Source organism: Oncorhynchus clarkii, chromosome 26 (assembly GCF_045791955.1).
Source record: "Oncorhynchus clarkii lewisi isolate Uvic-CL-2024 chromosome 26, UVic_Ocla_1.0, whole genome shotgun sequence".
NCBI lineage: Eukaryota > Metazoa > Chordata > Actinopteri > Salmoniformes > Salmonidae > Oncorhynchus > Oncorhynchus clarkii.
Genome location: NC_092172.1, coordinates 23,402,052 through 23,418,459, shown reverse-complemented (window position 1 = coordinate 23,418,459; position 16,408 = coordinate 23,402,052). Strand labels below are relative to the sequence as shown.

General features: G+C 40.3%; 2 protein-coding genes across 2 annotated transcripts in view; both read left to right on the top strand.

Annotated features, from left to right (window-relative positions):
• The window catches only part of LOC139384918 (DNA-directed RNA polymerases I, II, and III subunit RPABC5), a 235,138-nt gene that overhangs the window by 135,318 nt on the left and 83,412 nt on the right, over positions 1 to 16,408 (top strand). The gene's annotated exons all lie outside the window — the stretch shown is intronic.
• The window catches only part of LOC139385254 (homeobox protein aristaless-like 4), a 22,414-nt gene continuing 8,664 nt past the window's right edge, over positions 2,659 to 16,408 (top strand). The window contains exons 1-2 of the mRNA XM_071130413.1: positions 2,659 to 3,089; positions 16,312 to 16,408. The exon at positions 16,312 to 16,408 is cut by the window's right edge and continues 217 nt beyond it. Coding sequence (XP_070986514.1) covers positions 2,744 to 3,089; positions 16,312 to 16,408 — 443 coding nt within the window. The 5' untranslated portion in view covers positions 2,659 to 2,743. The remainder of the gene's footprint in view (positions 3,090 to 16,311) is intronic.

Sequence of the window (16,408 nt, the reverse complement as noted above, 5' to 3'; positions counted from 1 at the left end):
CTCCACATTTCCAAAGTCCACTGAAATATCCTATTCATTCGTTTATGTAATTTGTGAGTCCTACTAAATTAATATAATGAATGCTTCTCATCTAATATTTCTATGAATGATGCATGACAGAAAAAGTTGCAAGCAATTTGGAGCAATAATAATTATTATAATAATAGGCTTATAATAATACTTATAATGCTTTAATTAATTATTTTGATTGATTGGTTTTGGGTTTAAATGACAACAACATATCTGAGATGTGTGCATCCCGTGGAAACAAATGGTGAATATATTCATTGGTTCGATGGTGGAAAATATAATCACCCGTGAGTTTTACACAAGTTCTCTAATACCGGAAGTACTGGGGAAGAAAGTCCGCAAATGAGCTGCAATGTGGAGATGTGCTCTATTTAATTTAATATGGAATTCGGATTTGGATAAGCCTGTTTTATAGCGTCCTTGCCTTGGTGTTTTACTGTTGACAGTAAAGGAGAAAAGGCTATCTCTAGACCAATCTAACAGGTAAGATTGGCCTAAGCTTGCGCTAAAAGAAAAGATATATAGACTAATATAAAGACTAAATAAACCATGTAGCCTAATTTACGATTATAATTTTCAATTTAACTTAACAATCAAAGGAATCACCAAATCAATCACCACGAACTGCATAGATAAAACAGAATACCGTGTAGGCCTAATGTGTACTATAGTGTGTGTTTAAATTAACAAGGCCACTTTAATGCAGCCTGTTTTTGAACTTCGTTATGCTGGGTTGATTACGTTTCCCCGGGTAGTAAATAATACCAATTAATTATTTAAGTGCTTGAATGCTCAAGTCCGTTTCCTGTAATATCACCATGTAGCCATGTCCAATAGCGTTAATGGAAATCTCTATCGCCACATTTTTTTATTTAATGAACATCCGTTTTGTAGCATCTAAAATGCATGTAGGCCTTTACTGTCGTCTTTAAGTGATCTATAGCAAAAGGCACACGATGGAGGCTGCCTTTGACTAGGCCTTTGCTACGTTTTTGGGAAACGTTTCATAGTAGGCTAATTGTGTTTTTAATATTGCGTTTGATACACTTAATTAAGCATTAAATAAGACATTCATCCTCAATCTATTACAAGTTTGACTCGATTTCAGACCACCCATGCAATATTTTTACATAAACTATGAGTGTGAGATTGTGCAAAATTTGCTTAATTGATGACATCGCATTTTCATGTATCCTAATTATGTCTTACTACCCTGTCATCACCACTTCACTTGTAGGTTTTAGGAGGGTGTCAGTCTCGTTTCCAAGCTCATTACCTATGAACTACACCGTGAACATTCAGCGATCAAAGAACCATGTTGTTGCAGATAGCCTACTGCAGAGATATTTTACGCGGAATATTTTTCACCAGAGGGGCTTTATACAGCAACTCCCTGTAGTAAGATTGTAGCCCAATAGCCATATGTTCAATGCTTAATACAATGACTATAGTAGCCAAGCATGTTCTTCACCAATTCAATTAAAATATTTAATTTGCTGAGCAATATCCCACAAAATTGGAGATATCGATGAAAAAAGTAACTCAAGGAGAAAAATATGTTTTTTTTTCTGCATGTGACAAATAAATGTCCCAAAGTCCCACGAGCTCATTAACACAGTCCTAGTCTGTTATTAAAATATTGAAGTAAGTGGCAATAGAAAACACGATGACTCCTACCACTACGTTTTGAAATTTCAGTGATGTGCGCTACAGGCTTAAGTTAAATCATTTGCATTAAAGCTTGAACTCTTGATGTGATTCACATCAAATGAATCACATCAAGAGGCGAAGTGGTTTGACACGGGGATAAATTATAAGTGCAATGTGATTGATCATCAATCAGTTGATGACATGAGGAAAATATTCATTTCAAAAAGTAAAAAAAATAACTTGGATCAACGGGATACAAGGATAAAGTTGTAGATATTCTGAATATAGGCCAACTCATCTTTAACGATAGAAAATATTTTCTGAGTGATATGGTTTGAAGAAAAATAAAATGTAATTCTGCTTAAAACACATACCCCCCCCCCCCCCCCCCCCTCTGAAACAAAAAAATAGATACCGTGTCACAAATCACACAATACAAATGAAAAATAGATAGGCTATATTGTCCTGTATGTGTCGAGATCCCAGTTGTCTGGAAGAAGTCCCCTCTTGACGAACCATTGCGAATCAACCATAAAATTGCATTCTCGCTGTTGCCCTTCACTTACAATTAGTTATATATTCATACCCTAATTGCATTAATGTCATGTGTTAAGTCCCCCCCCCCCCCCCCCCCCCCCCCACATATTTAAAAAAAATAAGAAGTTTTTTTCTTCTGAGGAAAGGACTGACATCACCCATTCATTTTATCAACATAATCACTCCGGAGATGTCTTGACTTTAAGTCCACACAGCTCTAGTGTATATCGGGGAGATCTGGGTTGCATCTTCTGAAGAAAGACGCATTTTTGTTACTCGTCTAAACCTTAAGGGGAGTTTTTAGCTTTTGGTCAGCGAGTGGTTCCTGGAAAACATCTGAATCGTTTTATAACCAAACACAGCTGCCGCGCCAGTGTATGTGTGTGTGCGTGACAGTGTGTATGTGTGTGTTCATCCGTATGTGGAAGAGGGAGAGAGAGTGAGGGTATCTGTTTGCTTCCCTTTCCAAAACGGAAAGAAAGAAAAAAGTTTGGTCGTCTTTTTCTACCAGTAACTTTTTTTAGGCATGAACGCCGAGACGTGCGTCTCATACTGCGATATGACATCCATGGATTCATATTATAGCCCCTCTGCACCGCAAGGTAGGGATCATCCGACGAACCCGTTTAGGACATTCCAAGTAAGTGACACCAAATACAGCCCCACTTTCCTGCCAAACAAAGGTCAGGCTTACGGAGAAAAGTCTCGGAGCCCATTCCAACAGGAGTGTCAGTCATTGGATGCCACCGCTGGAGAAGGCACCTTTAACAAATACCACCTCTTCATGCAGAGGTCTTCTTGCAAAACCCCCCCCGAAGGAGGCAAACTGCACCAAGAAAGCGGACACAACGGAGCGCTCATTCCCTGCTATGGTGAGTAAACCACAGTTCTGTTTCAAACGAACAGAGATGTCCCGTGTCCCTTATTCTTTACTCTTATGGAAAAAACATATCAAATGACAACCGAAATTGTGCTTGTGTTCTGTATACACTGCTCGGTGTTAATATCTGTTCACTTGACTGACTATTCCCCCAATTATGAGGGATGTTTTGCGTATTTTCTTCTTGAAGTTGGGAACGTTATGCATGTCTCCGCATGCCTCGTAAACAGTTTCCTGTACGTTGAGAAATTCCTTCCAATAATCAGAACCGACGATAAAATAAAAGAAATGGGTGAAGTAATCACGTCTGCTATCATCCCGGGTGTTAGGATAATATCACTAATCGCTAATGAACATTTGTCAATGCATGAGTCTTTACATACTCAATGTGATGGACTTCACAACTTACTACCAATATTACGGCAACAACTATCCCCTGTAACACAATTACGAAGAGGCATAACCTTCCCGACTATCACGTTTTCCCTTTGACGATTGAATTAAATTAGGCTATATTTAATGCGATAATCTGCATTACAATCCTTAATATTGAATCTGAATCGGACAATTGAATTAACACATTTTCAAGCATGAAAAATTACCGAGCGTCGAATTTACTTTATTATTGGCAATAGTTTATCAGCGGACCAATATTATTATCCCTAGTCTCTTTAAATCTATTGGCTAAATACTTAATATTGTCTCATGAGCAATCGATGTTGGGGGAGTTTGCAAATGTTAAGAATCCATCGATGACATACACCCACACCCACTCACACACACACACACACACACACACACACGTTTCGGCACCTATATGATATCAAGGTAAAGATAATCAGATTCTTATAGAAAATATTGCCCAAACTGATAGCCTATGGTGAATTGAAGTTTGTGACTAAAACATTGCTGATCAAACAGCCTGATTTTGTGAACTGACAAAATAACACTGTAAAGTCCTCTAGCCTACAATAGCCTACGTGCACTCTGCAGAAACGTTGCGTTATCGTGACTTGGGTATTGGTGACCTTATAGATGTTTGTATGACCATACAATAAAATGTAACGGATCACAAGTTCTTAAGAAATATTTGTTTATTTTACAATGAAATACAACCTTTAACTTTGCAACTGGAAACCCAGAGTTGCCATGCATTAAATTAATATGTAATGTGAAAAATACCTACATGCAATTCTTAATTCTTAATAAGAAATAATACCCTCTACTGATTTACCGACCTATATCTTTATATTGAAGATATTCTGCAGAGGTCTAGCAAAGGGCACATCTTGAGCGCAGGAAAAATCCGCCCATGCTATAAATTTAACACAAATACCGCAAAATCCAGCGCTTTCTCTAACCATCTGCGAGCAACTTGTGGGGGAGATGAAAACCCACGGACATACAGCGGCTTCTCAGATGATGAACTGGAGGGAAGCATCAAATACTGCGGTAAAAGCTTTCTGGAACCTCTCTCAGGAGAGTGGCTACAAGTGCTAAGAATTTTTGTAGGAGTTATTACAAATTTCAAACGTGATTCATTTGTTGTTTATGGTTGAGAAGTCAGTGACCAAAGCCAGATGATATTCGATACGTAGGCCATGAATCCTCAAGAAAATGGTTTACTTCAACAAGACTAAAGCAGTTGCTAAAATTATAATACAGGCAAAATATGCCTAAGACTTTCTGCGAAATAATTATATGTCAGTCTCACGTTTCGAAGTCTCTATAAACCAATTGCTATTAATGTATGAGGAGTTCGCTCATTTCTAAAACATGTTCATTCAATTTGGCCCAATTCTGTCTCAGGTTTAGGCTACATTTAGATCAAAGATGTCCAACGTTCCTTAATTTAAACGCACATTCTTCAAATGTTTTATTACAACAAGTAAGAGCGCATAGACATTGATTGAACCACATGATCGCTTATTGAACGCTATAGGTAACATTAACTTGAATGCTACATTCAAGAATAAGTAAAAATCACCAATTTCAATAATCCTTAATTAATCATGCTCGAAAATCAACTAAGCGCTCTGTGAGGAAAACTTAAGTATTTTTCCATTCATCTGTGTAATTTAGAACATTTAAATGTAATACCCATTACATCTGACTTATAACATAACAATAACATCCGTTTATAGAAAAACAGTTAAAAAAATGTTTTATTAAAACGACACTAAAGATGCATGCACAGTGAACGTATGGACACTGGACAGTGCTGCTAACACAAACGACATCCAAATTAAAATCAAATGCCAGATTACTGAAATTATAGAATGAAATTAGAATATAATAATAACCATTTTCATCAATATACTAACTTTCGATTAAACGAAAGTACAGGCTTCACCAAACCTGTTAACGATTCACTATTACAGATATTCTAATGAAATCTAGTGAAAACGACAGGAGTCCTGTCCTTCGTGAAAATGAACAAACGGGGACACAACCAAAGAGGATATAACGAGTTGAGATATCAATATAAAAGCGAAAGCACTGAATCACTGCTGTCAAAGAGAAGACATTGATCAATTGTCTGGTCTAGCGGGCGGGCCAACGTGAGAAAAAGTGCACATGAAGAAACTTCAGTTAAACTTTGCCATGCTGTTCTTACTGTTGGCTAATGGCTACCATGATGAGGATCAGGATGATATTAATGAGGATAAAGATTATATTATTGTTGATGACTAGACTATCATCATCATCACCATAATCATAACAGTAATAACATTATTATTACATAATTAAGTATTTATAGCTGAGTTACGGAGGAGGGCTGGGCACTGAAAACATGCCACTAATGTGCCAGAATAGGATTTCTGTAAACCTTAATGAAAGCACATAAACCAATCAGTCTTTTCTTCGCTACATAATTAGTTAATGATGGTCTGCTGTGCAGATGTTATTGAATCTCTTTGGTTTAATCAAATAACTTTAGACAACAACACACGAACACCAGACACTTGCTTTGTCAAGAGTATACGACTGATCGATCACTGCTGGGAATCTATGGGAATACGACTCCTACTACTGATAATAATAATAACAATAATATTAATAATAGCTAAACAATAGTTAACCATATGAGCATATTATGATGAATTAGAAGTCATTTACCGTATGCACATCTTTATTATTCAAAAAGCGACAAGTTGCCTATTATGTAGTCATTATATAGCTTCCAATATTTAGATAGTTCTGAACAAGAAAATATTCACCTGAAATAAATGAGTAAATACTCTGATCCAAACTTGAACCCAAACGTGGTATGCCTATAACATTAAGCCTACAAGTTATTCAAATTGAACATAATATTCCGTTTTTCACATATTTAATTTCCAATCCTGTGTTATTACCTTGCTTAACATTTGGTACGTAATGACTCACAGGAGAGGCGTGCGTAATATAGCGCTGAAAAGATCAGGCCTGCACATAAACCTGTAAAAAATTACGAATATGCTCGGCATATACAAAGTCAACTAATGAAAACGTATAGACACGGACTGAAATTTGAATGATCGATGTGAAAGTGCGTTTGAATCACATATATACTAATAAACCAAACACATTGTCACGCTTTCCTATCAACTCGGGGTCATATTTGCAATGGAATGCGTTTTTGTCCGGGGAAGAGTTTTGATGTTCTATAAACCTACCAGATCACATAATCACTCACGATATATTATTTAGGGTCACGTTTTAAAGACTCTAAACCTGGTATAGGAAGCCTTATTGGTTTCGACCACAGGTATAAGTCATGGCAGGAAATTCAACGGAGACTTCGTGAGTTATTACTTCAATCAGGCTTAAGCAGGTAGGCTGACATTCCTGGAGTCACAGTCTTTACAATATTTCCCACTAGACACCGCGGGGAGCTTTGAACATAATACCAGCGCTGTTTTCGGGAGATTTCAAGTGAGTTTGTTTCTTTTTGCGTTCGCTGAACTTGCCGGTGGCCTGTAGTCTACATAACGTCGCACACTCGGTAGATGTAAAGAAAATGATTTCTGCTGTTAATCTCAAACAAACCGCTATAAATAATACTTAGCCTTATGATGCCGTCCTAATATATCTTATTAAAGCAATAAGTGAGCCACTAAAAAGAGAGTTTACACCAAAGGACATATCTAATATTTTACAACAGATGACACATTCGAATTCAACAATATAATACTAGTTTCTTTCCATGATAAGACCAATCAAAATTGTTATATGACCTTTCAAAACAAAGTACCCAGTAAAATGTGATGTTCTATGGCAGTGTTTCCCAAACTTGGTCCCCCCTCTGGGAGCCCGTTTTTTTTTTGTCCTAGCACTACACAGTTGATTCAAATAACCACCTCATCATAAAGCTTTGGTTATTTGAATCAGCTGTGTAGTGCTAGGACAGAAAAACAAAACGTGCTCCCAGGGGAGGCCCAGGACCAAGTTTGAGAAACCCTGTTCTATGGTATCACAGGACCCTGGCTGGGTAGACCATGCACGTTTTTACAGTGGACGCCACCCTTGCAGCAGCCTTGCTGGACCACAGGTATGACTGACTCAGATAGAGCAAGCGTTAAAGAGCAGGCAGGAACGTCTCAGCACTACAGGAGACCTCCACCATTAATGTGACTCAGATGTACATCTGCACCTCCCCCAGTTATTTTCATACTTTCAAAGGCCAGCCCCCAGTAAGCACAGGCAGTCCTTGCGTGTCCAAGAGGTGATTGGATTGTGTAACCTTGCTAAACAAGTGCCGCACACAAATACACAACATGTCACCAATACAATATTTGGTTATGGGGTGGGTTGCAAGTGACTGAAAGGATCAGGGAATGATTTAGTGGGTGTATAGGGTAACAAATGGCATGGTTTTAACCATTCCTCCATTCAAACCTCTTAAGATGAAACAATGGGACACTTTCTACGGCCCATCAGTCCAGTTACATTGAGGTTCTCTCAGGTCCAGCAGCCCTGGACCAACAGTATGCTACTTCAGGGACAACACATACAAGGTCTGTGCATTAGCAGTAGGGGAGAGCAGTCCCTTTCCTAGCTGGGTCTACATGCAGTGATTAAAGCCTGTAACTCCACTGGACTCCAGGCTCCATAAACCAGACTCCTCTCCTCTAGGCAGAAGGATATTTAGGGCCTGGCTCTAAACATCTCAGGGAGAGTGGACAAAATTCAACCTGATAAAATCTGACAACAGGTGGCCTTTAAATTGGGGATTGTGTTTTTTTTACATTAAAATATATAGTAGAATAGAATAAGATGTAATAATAGATTGTTTCTTCACTTGGTTTGACACACACAAACAATGCACATTGTCAGAGATAGCTATCCTTGGCTTCTCTGCAGTGTCAAGAGTGGTCAGAATACTAACTGAGAACGTAACCTCCAAACTAGGAACATCAATATCTTAATATTTTTCTTGAAGCAACAGAAGCTCTTATGGTGCTTGACCGTCTTCCCTGAGGACAGGATACAGAGACCTTTATGGTTTCCTGAGCTGTACCCCAAATTTCTTCAGAGAGAATTGATCTAAAACCCAAAAGAATCCAAACAGAAACGTACATTATGTTTTCGTAACATTTGTAGTCAAGATCACTATTTACTTTAACATCAGCCCGGCAGTCACCTTTTCCAATTAACTATTTGTGAGCTATGGACAGAGAGAGGAAAATCCTTTGTTGTGACATTACAAGCATTTGGTATATAGTTGTGGTTACAATATTGTGTTTTCACTCAAAGAGAGGGAGGATACAGGAGGTGTGAATCAACTGTCCTGTGAGATCCTTTCAATCTAGACTGAAGCCACCAACGCCCCATCTGCTGCCCTTTCTCTCTCTACCGTCTTTAGTACAGCAGAACCATTTGAGCCTTTCTTTCTGTCCGTCTGTGCTGATTGAGATGAGCAGCGGGTAATAGAAACCAGCCATGGAAGTGCTGCGAAGCCTGGAGAACCAGGACACACTTCAGCAGGTTGCTGACATGACTAAAGGTGACAAGGACCTAGGATCATTTTACCAGTTAACTCGTATTTTGGCACAGCAATTTACATTAAGCTCAATCTGCCGGCTGGAGTGCGACAGGGCTACATTGAACCTCGTATTCCAGGCCTTCTCTCAGCCCGGCAGTCAGATCCTCTGCTGTGTAACTAAACGCTCCATAGTTGAGGCATTCAGAAGATGCTTACTGACCAGACGTCCAGCACAAAGAATATCTCAGAAAATTAGAGTCTGTAATATCACCTACTGTGTATACATTTTCTCAGACGTTATAGTACAGTAAAAAGTTAGCATGCCCATTGGCCTGGACAGTGGCACCCATCACAAGAACTGAAATTATAAGCGTGTTGCTTTTTTCTATAAACTACCCATTGAATCACATTATTTCACATGGTGTTTCCTACTGAGTACTATGTAAGTTCACATGGTGTTTCCTACTGAGTACTATGTAAGTTCACATGGTGTTTCCTACTGAGTACTATGTAAGTTCACATGGTGTTTCCTACTGAGTACTATGTAAATTCACATGGTGTTTCCTACTGAGTACTATGTAAGTTCACATGGTGTTTCCTACTGAGTACTATGTAAGTTCACATGGTGTTTCCTACTGAGTACTATGTAAGTTCACATGGTGTTTCCTACTGAGTACTATGTAAGTTCACATGGTGTTTCCTACTGAGTACTATGTAAGTTCACATGGTGTTTCCTAATGAGTACTATGTAAGTTCACATGGTGTTTCCTAATGAGTACTATGTAAGTTCACATGGTGTTTCCTACTGAGTACTATGTAAGTTCACATGGTGTTTCCTAATGAGTACTATGTAAGTTCATATGGTGTTTCCTACTGAGTACTATGTACGTTCACATGGTGTTTCCTACTGAGTACTATGTAAGTTCACATGGTGTTTCCTACTGAGTACTATGTAAGTTCACATGGTGTTTCCTACTGAGTACTATGTAAGTTCACATGGTGTTTCCTACTGAGTACTATGTAAGTTCACATGGTGTTTCCTACTGAGTACTATGTAAGTTCACATGGTGTTTCCTACTGAGTACTATGTAAGTTCACATGGTGTTTCCTACTGAGTACTATGTAAGTTCACATGGTGTTTCCTACTGAGTACTATGTAAGTTCACATGGTGTTTCCTACTGAGTACTATGTAAGTTCACATGGTGTTTCCTACTGAGTACTATGTAAGTTCACATGGTGTTTCCTACTGAGTACTATGTAAGTTCACATGGTGTTTCCTACTGAGTACTATGTAAGTTCACATGGTGTTTCCTACTGAGTACTATGTAAGTTGACATGGTGTTTCCTACTGAGTACTATGTAAGTTCACATGGTGTTTCCTAATGAGTACTATGTAAGTTCACATGGTGTTTCCTACTGAGTACTATGTAAGTTCACATGGTGTTTCCTACTGAGTACTATGTAAGTTCACATGGTGTTTCCTACTGAGTACTATGTAAGTTCACATGGTGTTTCCTAATGAGTACTATGTAAGTTCACATGGGAGCTGATGTAAAAAACTTTAAGAAGCCTATATGAAATTATATATTATTTCACAAGCAGATGATCATTTTTGATTAGTTACAAGTGATTAACAATTTGGACCACCAAGGACAATCTAGTGCTCTTTCCACATTGTATTTACTTCAGTATAACAATGCTATTGTCAGAAGTGGAATCCACATGATGCTATGAGGACAGTGACCAACCTGTCTTTTATTATGGCATTCCCGTGCACTCGTAAAATGTGTGTTTGCTTCATTGTGGTTTTTAACATCACCCGAGAGATTCAGACCTCACTGGGAAAGGAGGAGGGAACATAACGTCAACTGTTAGATAAACTGAGAGGATCTCACATTAAGAAGCCTTCCCCTCTCAAGGGGTCTCCCTCTGCATTCATTCAAATAACATGAAGGCTTTCTGTCTTTTAGCCATTTCAGTACAGTACTGGTTAAAACCACAGCGTACGCAGTCAAATATTATTTTGCATGAACTTTGCATTACACTGGGTATTATATCTCCAACACAACATACAGTGTTGTTACAGTTATTACTGTGTATTTACATGGGTATAAGAGCAAGAGAAAGTGTTTCCAGTTATGCTAATAAGTTGGTTTCAGAAAGACAAATAGAGCTTTGTTCCTTCATCTTACACTGTCTTGACCTTGTTTTAGAGCTAGCCAAACTGTGGAAAAGACACTGAGTAGACCCTAGCTCAGTCTCAGGCTAGTGGAGATCCTGCCATGCTCTAGGGCCTGAGAGAGACTCTCAGACAGATAAAGAACCTTGAAGAGAGAGGGGTGATTTATCAGTGTCTCAGGCTTTATGGATACGCTCCCATAGCAGTTGTTTTTTGGCACAGCGTGTGCACCTCACAGCAGCCTGATGGGATGAATCATCCCTCTCAGTGTTTGACTTCAAAGTGGACGCTTACCTATCAGATGCTCCCAAACTACTGTAGCTATAAGCTAGTCAGAGAAGTACTTATGGAACTTTCTCATCCGTTAGCTGAGGTTTTGTTTACGGCGTCAGGCATATGAGAGGGAAACAGGGATATGAGAAAGGCATGGGCCTAGTGAGCACCAACTTAGGCTAACCTTGAACTGTTTCAATGACTGCAATTGACACCATAGCCTACTCATACCACGGTGCTATTCGTAGTGGTGTCATGGTGCTCCTGACCAGAAACAAGATCGTTTAAGAAAGACTGGTTTATAAGAACTACTGAGACTCGACTCCATCTGCCTTTGGGTAGGCGATTAGCTTTGGTTTTGCCAATGGCCGTGTAGGCAGAGGGCTTGCTAATAAGGCTCTCCCCATTCTAATGCCTTGTGGTGACACACTCACAGGTTGCAATAAAATGGATCAATGTCTCTCACATCACTTTTCATTTGTCATGGTGTAGGCATGATAAAGTTTACATCTCAACACACCAGTCAGTCTCTCCATCCACTACCTGTGTTAGTTAGTGTGTCTGTCTTTATGTAACAGCCTCACGGCCAGCGGAACGAGCAGGAAGAGAGGACTTCACAGAGATGGCGGGACTTCAGAGCACAAAGCTTCCCATTACGATTCAATCCATATTTTAAGAAGGGAAAACAAACCAAATTAGAGTTACAAATAAATGCTTAGCAGAGAAAACAGCTTACACAAATTTCCTCTGCTTCCTGGGTCCAGTCAAAACAGGGATCTATCAAGCCTAGACACACTTGCTTTCTTTTATTTATGTTTTCTAATATTTAGGGATATTTCTTTGGGTTTGGGAATATTTAGCCATGAATCGCTCTCAGTCACCGCAGGGTGTCTAATTTATAGTGTTTCTTTTAAATGCTGTGAGCTGACCCTAGCCAACCTTTTCAATAAAGAGGCTGGGGAGGTGCCCTGTCGCTTTACTGCCAGTTAAATTACACTTTGATGTTCCCCTCTCCTTTTTGACAGCGACTTAACGTCTGTCCCCAGTGAAGGTCTGACCCTTGCTAACTTTAAGGGGTCCAGCACGGATATCCAAGGGCAGGAACTATAGTCATTTACCCCTCATAGCATAGCTGCTAAGATGATCATATATATTACTCTAATGTAACCATCTTTTTTCTTATTTTGATATTTTTTGTGGACACAACTTTTTAAAAGACTTACAGTGCAAAATATGAATACATTTTTTGTGGGGAAATGAAAACGCTATTGAAAGGGGTTTACAAGACCCTGTGTTGCTCTGCAGGCAGGTGTGAATACTATTAGGGTTAAACTGCCAATTAGTTCTCTGGTTTAACCTCACCCCTCTTCTCTCTCACCCACTGATGAACTCTGCTTTCAGCCCCTATTGGTTTCAGCTTGGTCAGATCTGGACTGATTTAGTAGAGTATTCTGTTTCCTTGACATTGTAAAGAATAATATGAAGATTTCAGTTCTAAACTACCTTGTACTTGGACACAGCCACAGTTCTGTATCACATCTCATTATTTCTTACTTTAAACAAACATACAAATAGCATAAGACAGCAGTTATACAACTGGAAAGGAACAGGGAAGCTATTTCAATTTTAGATCACAGCAGTTGTACAGTCACTGTAGACTTGGTATGTCAGATCCCTAACAGGGTTGGGGCAGACAAAGAACAATGGGCTCCAGACGTGCCTCTCTCCGTCAGAGAGCTGTAATTGGAACTGATGTGGAATCTTGGATCCAAAGTTAAAAAAAAAAAAATCAGTGAACACTGTTGTAGAGCATATTCCTCTAAATGGGAAACACGCTATGAGGTTTTAGAAGAAGGGACTGAGGAGTTTATTGTCTGCTTGATTCCAAGTGTTGTATCAGGGATGCTGAGATCTAGACCTGTATAACAGGTGAAAGGTGAAAATGAGAGGGGGGGTTAACTGTAACCACTGATAAATACAGCAGCATGTCAGAACATATCCTGGCATAGAGACAGAAGTGTCTTTGCTTTATACAGTATATAACATATCATACTTTCACTAAGCACAAATATGATTGTTAATCCGATCAGCTACGGTGAAAGTGTCTGAGTATCAGTTATTTTCAGGAAAATCCACCATAATGCTAAATGGAAATGTCTGCCTCCCCAATCCGTGATCATTAAATGTAGTGAGGAATGCCACTCTGACATTGCTCATCCTAATATTCATACGTTCCTTAATTCCATTATTTTACTTTTAGGTTGTGTGTATTGTGTGTATTGTTGTGAATTGTTAGATATTACTGCACTGTTGGAGCTAAGAACACAAGCATTTTGCTACACCCGCAATAACATCTGCTAAACATGTGTATGTGACAAATACAATTTTGATTTGATTTGATGATACTGTATTTCTGAAATACTTTAGTGATGACTAATTTAGTGATGACTACTTTAGTGATGACTACTTTAGTGATGACTACTTTAGTGATGACTACATTTAGTGATGACTACTTTTAGTGATGACTACTTTTAGTGATGACTGATAAACTCTTTACCTCCATAGGAGAGTTGGAGAAAATATTGCCTCTGCGATTTCAGAAGGACCTCTCCATGCCAATTACTCTCAGTGGGCACCGATAACAAGCGGGAGATTGTCACAGTACCCTGCCTCTGAAAAACCATCAATGACACAGACAGAATGACAGAGTCTTTGATCAGATGCAGAGAGCCCTTGATTTCAAGCAGCCTGACAGCCTTGCCTTGTTGGGACCATCGGTGCAGGGCATGTGATGAGGGAATAACTAGAAATGATTACGTTTTGGTAAATGCGTTGAGCTTGCTCGTCTCAGGCTTAACAGGATGTGTCAGTCCTGGGCAGGCAGCAGGCAATGTGGGAGCCATTATACCCCTGGCCAGGGCCCGGGCCCCGGTCGATGCTGCCTGCCTGCCTGACAGTCCACAGTGACCAGGGTGCTTGGCAGCAGCCCAGGGAAGGCAAACTGACACGGCCAGAGAGAGAGTGAGACGGCTCAAATCAGACCCTCACAATTATTTACCAACACCAGGAGTAATCTTTTTCCTCATATCCAACTCTGAGGGAAAAGCTCTAACTTACAGTATGATAATAACAGACAGAATGAGAATTGGAGGTTTGGAAAATCAGACGGGTGAAACATAACAGTGCAGCAGTGATTGGTATAAGTGAACAACTTAATTACAATGTTATGGCAGGAAGAGGGGCTTTCCCTAAATGTGGCCCCTGGTGTAAACAAATCCTACAGCACAAGGCTTATATTTCTCATGGTGTCATTGACTGTTATGCGGCTCCCTTTACCCAAGTCCTTGAAAGGTGTGTAGGGCGGGGGACCGAGGGTGTGTGTATCATCAGATGCTCTATCAGGTCCCCTCACCTTGCAGCACATTACCCAACAAGGCTCTGTGTGGAGGGCCGGAGGGCATGCTGCCCTGCTGTGTTGAAAGCAGTACGCACACCAGAAGCTCACATGTACACCTACACCCCCTGGCTCTAACTTGACAAGGCTTTACCCCAGCCTCAGATAAGAAATGAGCACATCCCAACCCTGGGCTCCCTAAAATAATTCCCTGTCTCTTAGAGCTAAGCTAAACAGAGGGGAGCGTAGTGCCTGGACTCACCACTAGACTGAGCCAGAGGGGACGTCACCAAGCAGAGGGGTTGAGAAGCAGATGTGAGGTTTGGCTTGGACCCCAAACCATATTCTATACCCCCTTGAACAGCCTAGAGCCCAAGGGGGAGGGTTTGCAGTTCATATGAGTGAGCATGACAACACATTGCCTTCCCAGGACCCCAAACAGACCCCTTAATAGAAGCCGTAATGGAGAGAGTTTAATGATCCACAGGCAGGGAGGGCAGTAAGGGCACAGAGGATTGGCACTATTGTGGAATAATGGACGAACGGCACACTGGCACAGACAGCATCATGGGAATTTATGATCAGTAGGCTGACTGAGGTTTCACGGCTAGGCTGCTGTGTGTGTTTCCCCTCGCTACAAATTACCGTCCAGCAAATTGCCACTGACACTCTTGTTGCCGGGTTAGTTTGGTCGTGTTACTAAGTGAGCTTCAGCTTGCAGCCGCACCACAGACCACGCCCGGCCCACGTGTCTGCGTCAAAGACCTGAGTTCCCCCAGCGTAAGACCTGACTCCAACCCCAACCATACTGAGAGAGAGAGAGAGAGAGAGCGAGAGAGCGAGAGAGAGAGAGAGAGAGAGAGAGAGAGAAATAGAGAGAGACACACAGAGAGACACACAGAGAGACACACAGAGAGACACACAGAGAGACACACAGAGAGAGAGAAGTACACACACGGAGAGAGAGACACAAAGAGAACAGAGAGAAAGAAAAACACACACAGAGAGACACAGAGAGAGAGAGACGTGAAAATCTGTAATTTTCTATTATTCTGCAATTACTGCCTGCCAGGGTGTCTGTTTCCATGATTTATGAGCAGCAGTATGGAGGGAGAGTTCTGGGAGTCACACAGCTTACACATACACTCTAACCACACCATGAACCAGAGTCCAGACCTGGAACCAGCTGGCCAGGGAGCTTTCAAAGAACAACATGCTGCAAGAGTCATTTGGTCCTTGTGCTAGTGCTATATAATACTGTAAACACAGTCTAAATTAGTTTTCTGTTGCACATCAGTCCCAAAACATAGGGTGTCAATAATAACCACATCCATAATAATTGAACACAGTACGAGATCTATTGTGTTCTAACACCTTCCTTCTCTCATCCTCTCTCCAGGTAAAGACAGCTCAGGACTGACAGACTCTGACCTGACCCCGAACTCTGACCCCTCTGGGATGGACGGCAGCTACCTGAGTGTGAAGGATCAAGGCGT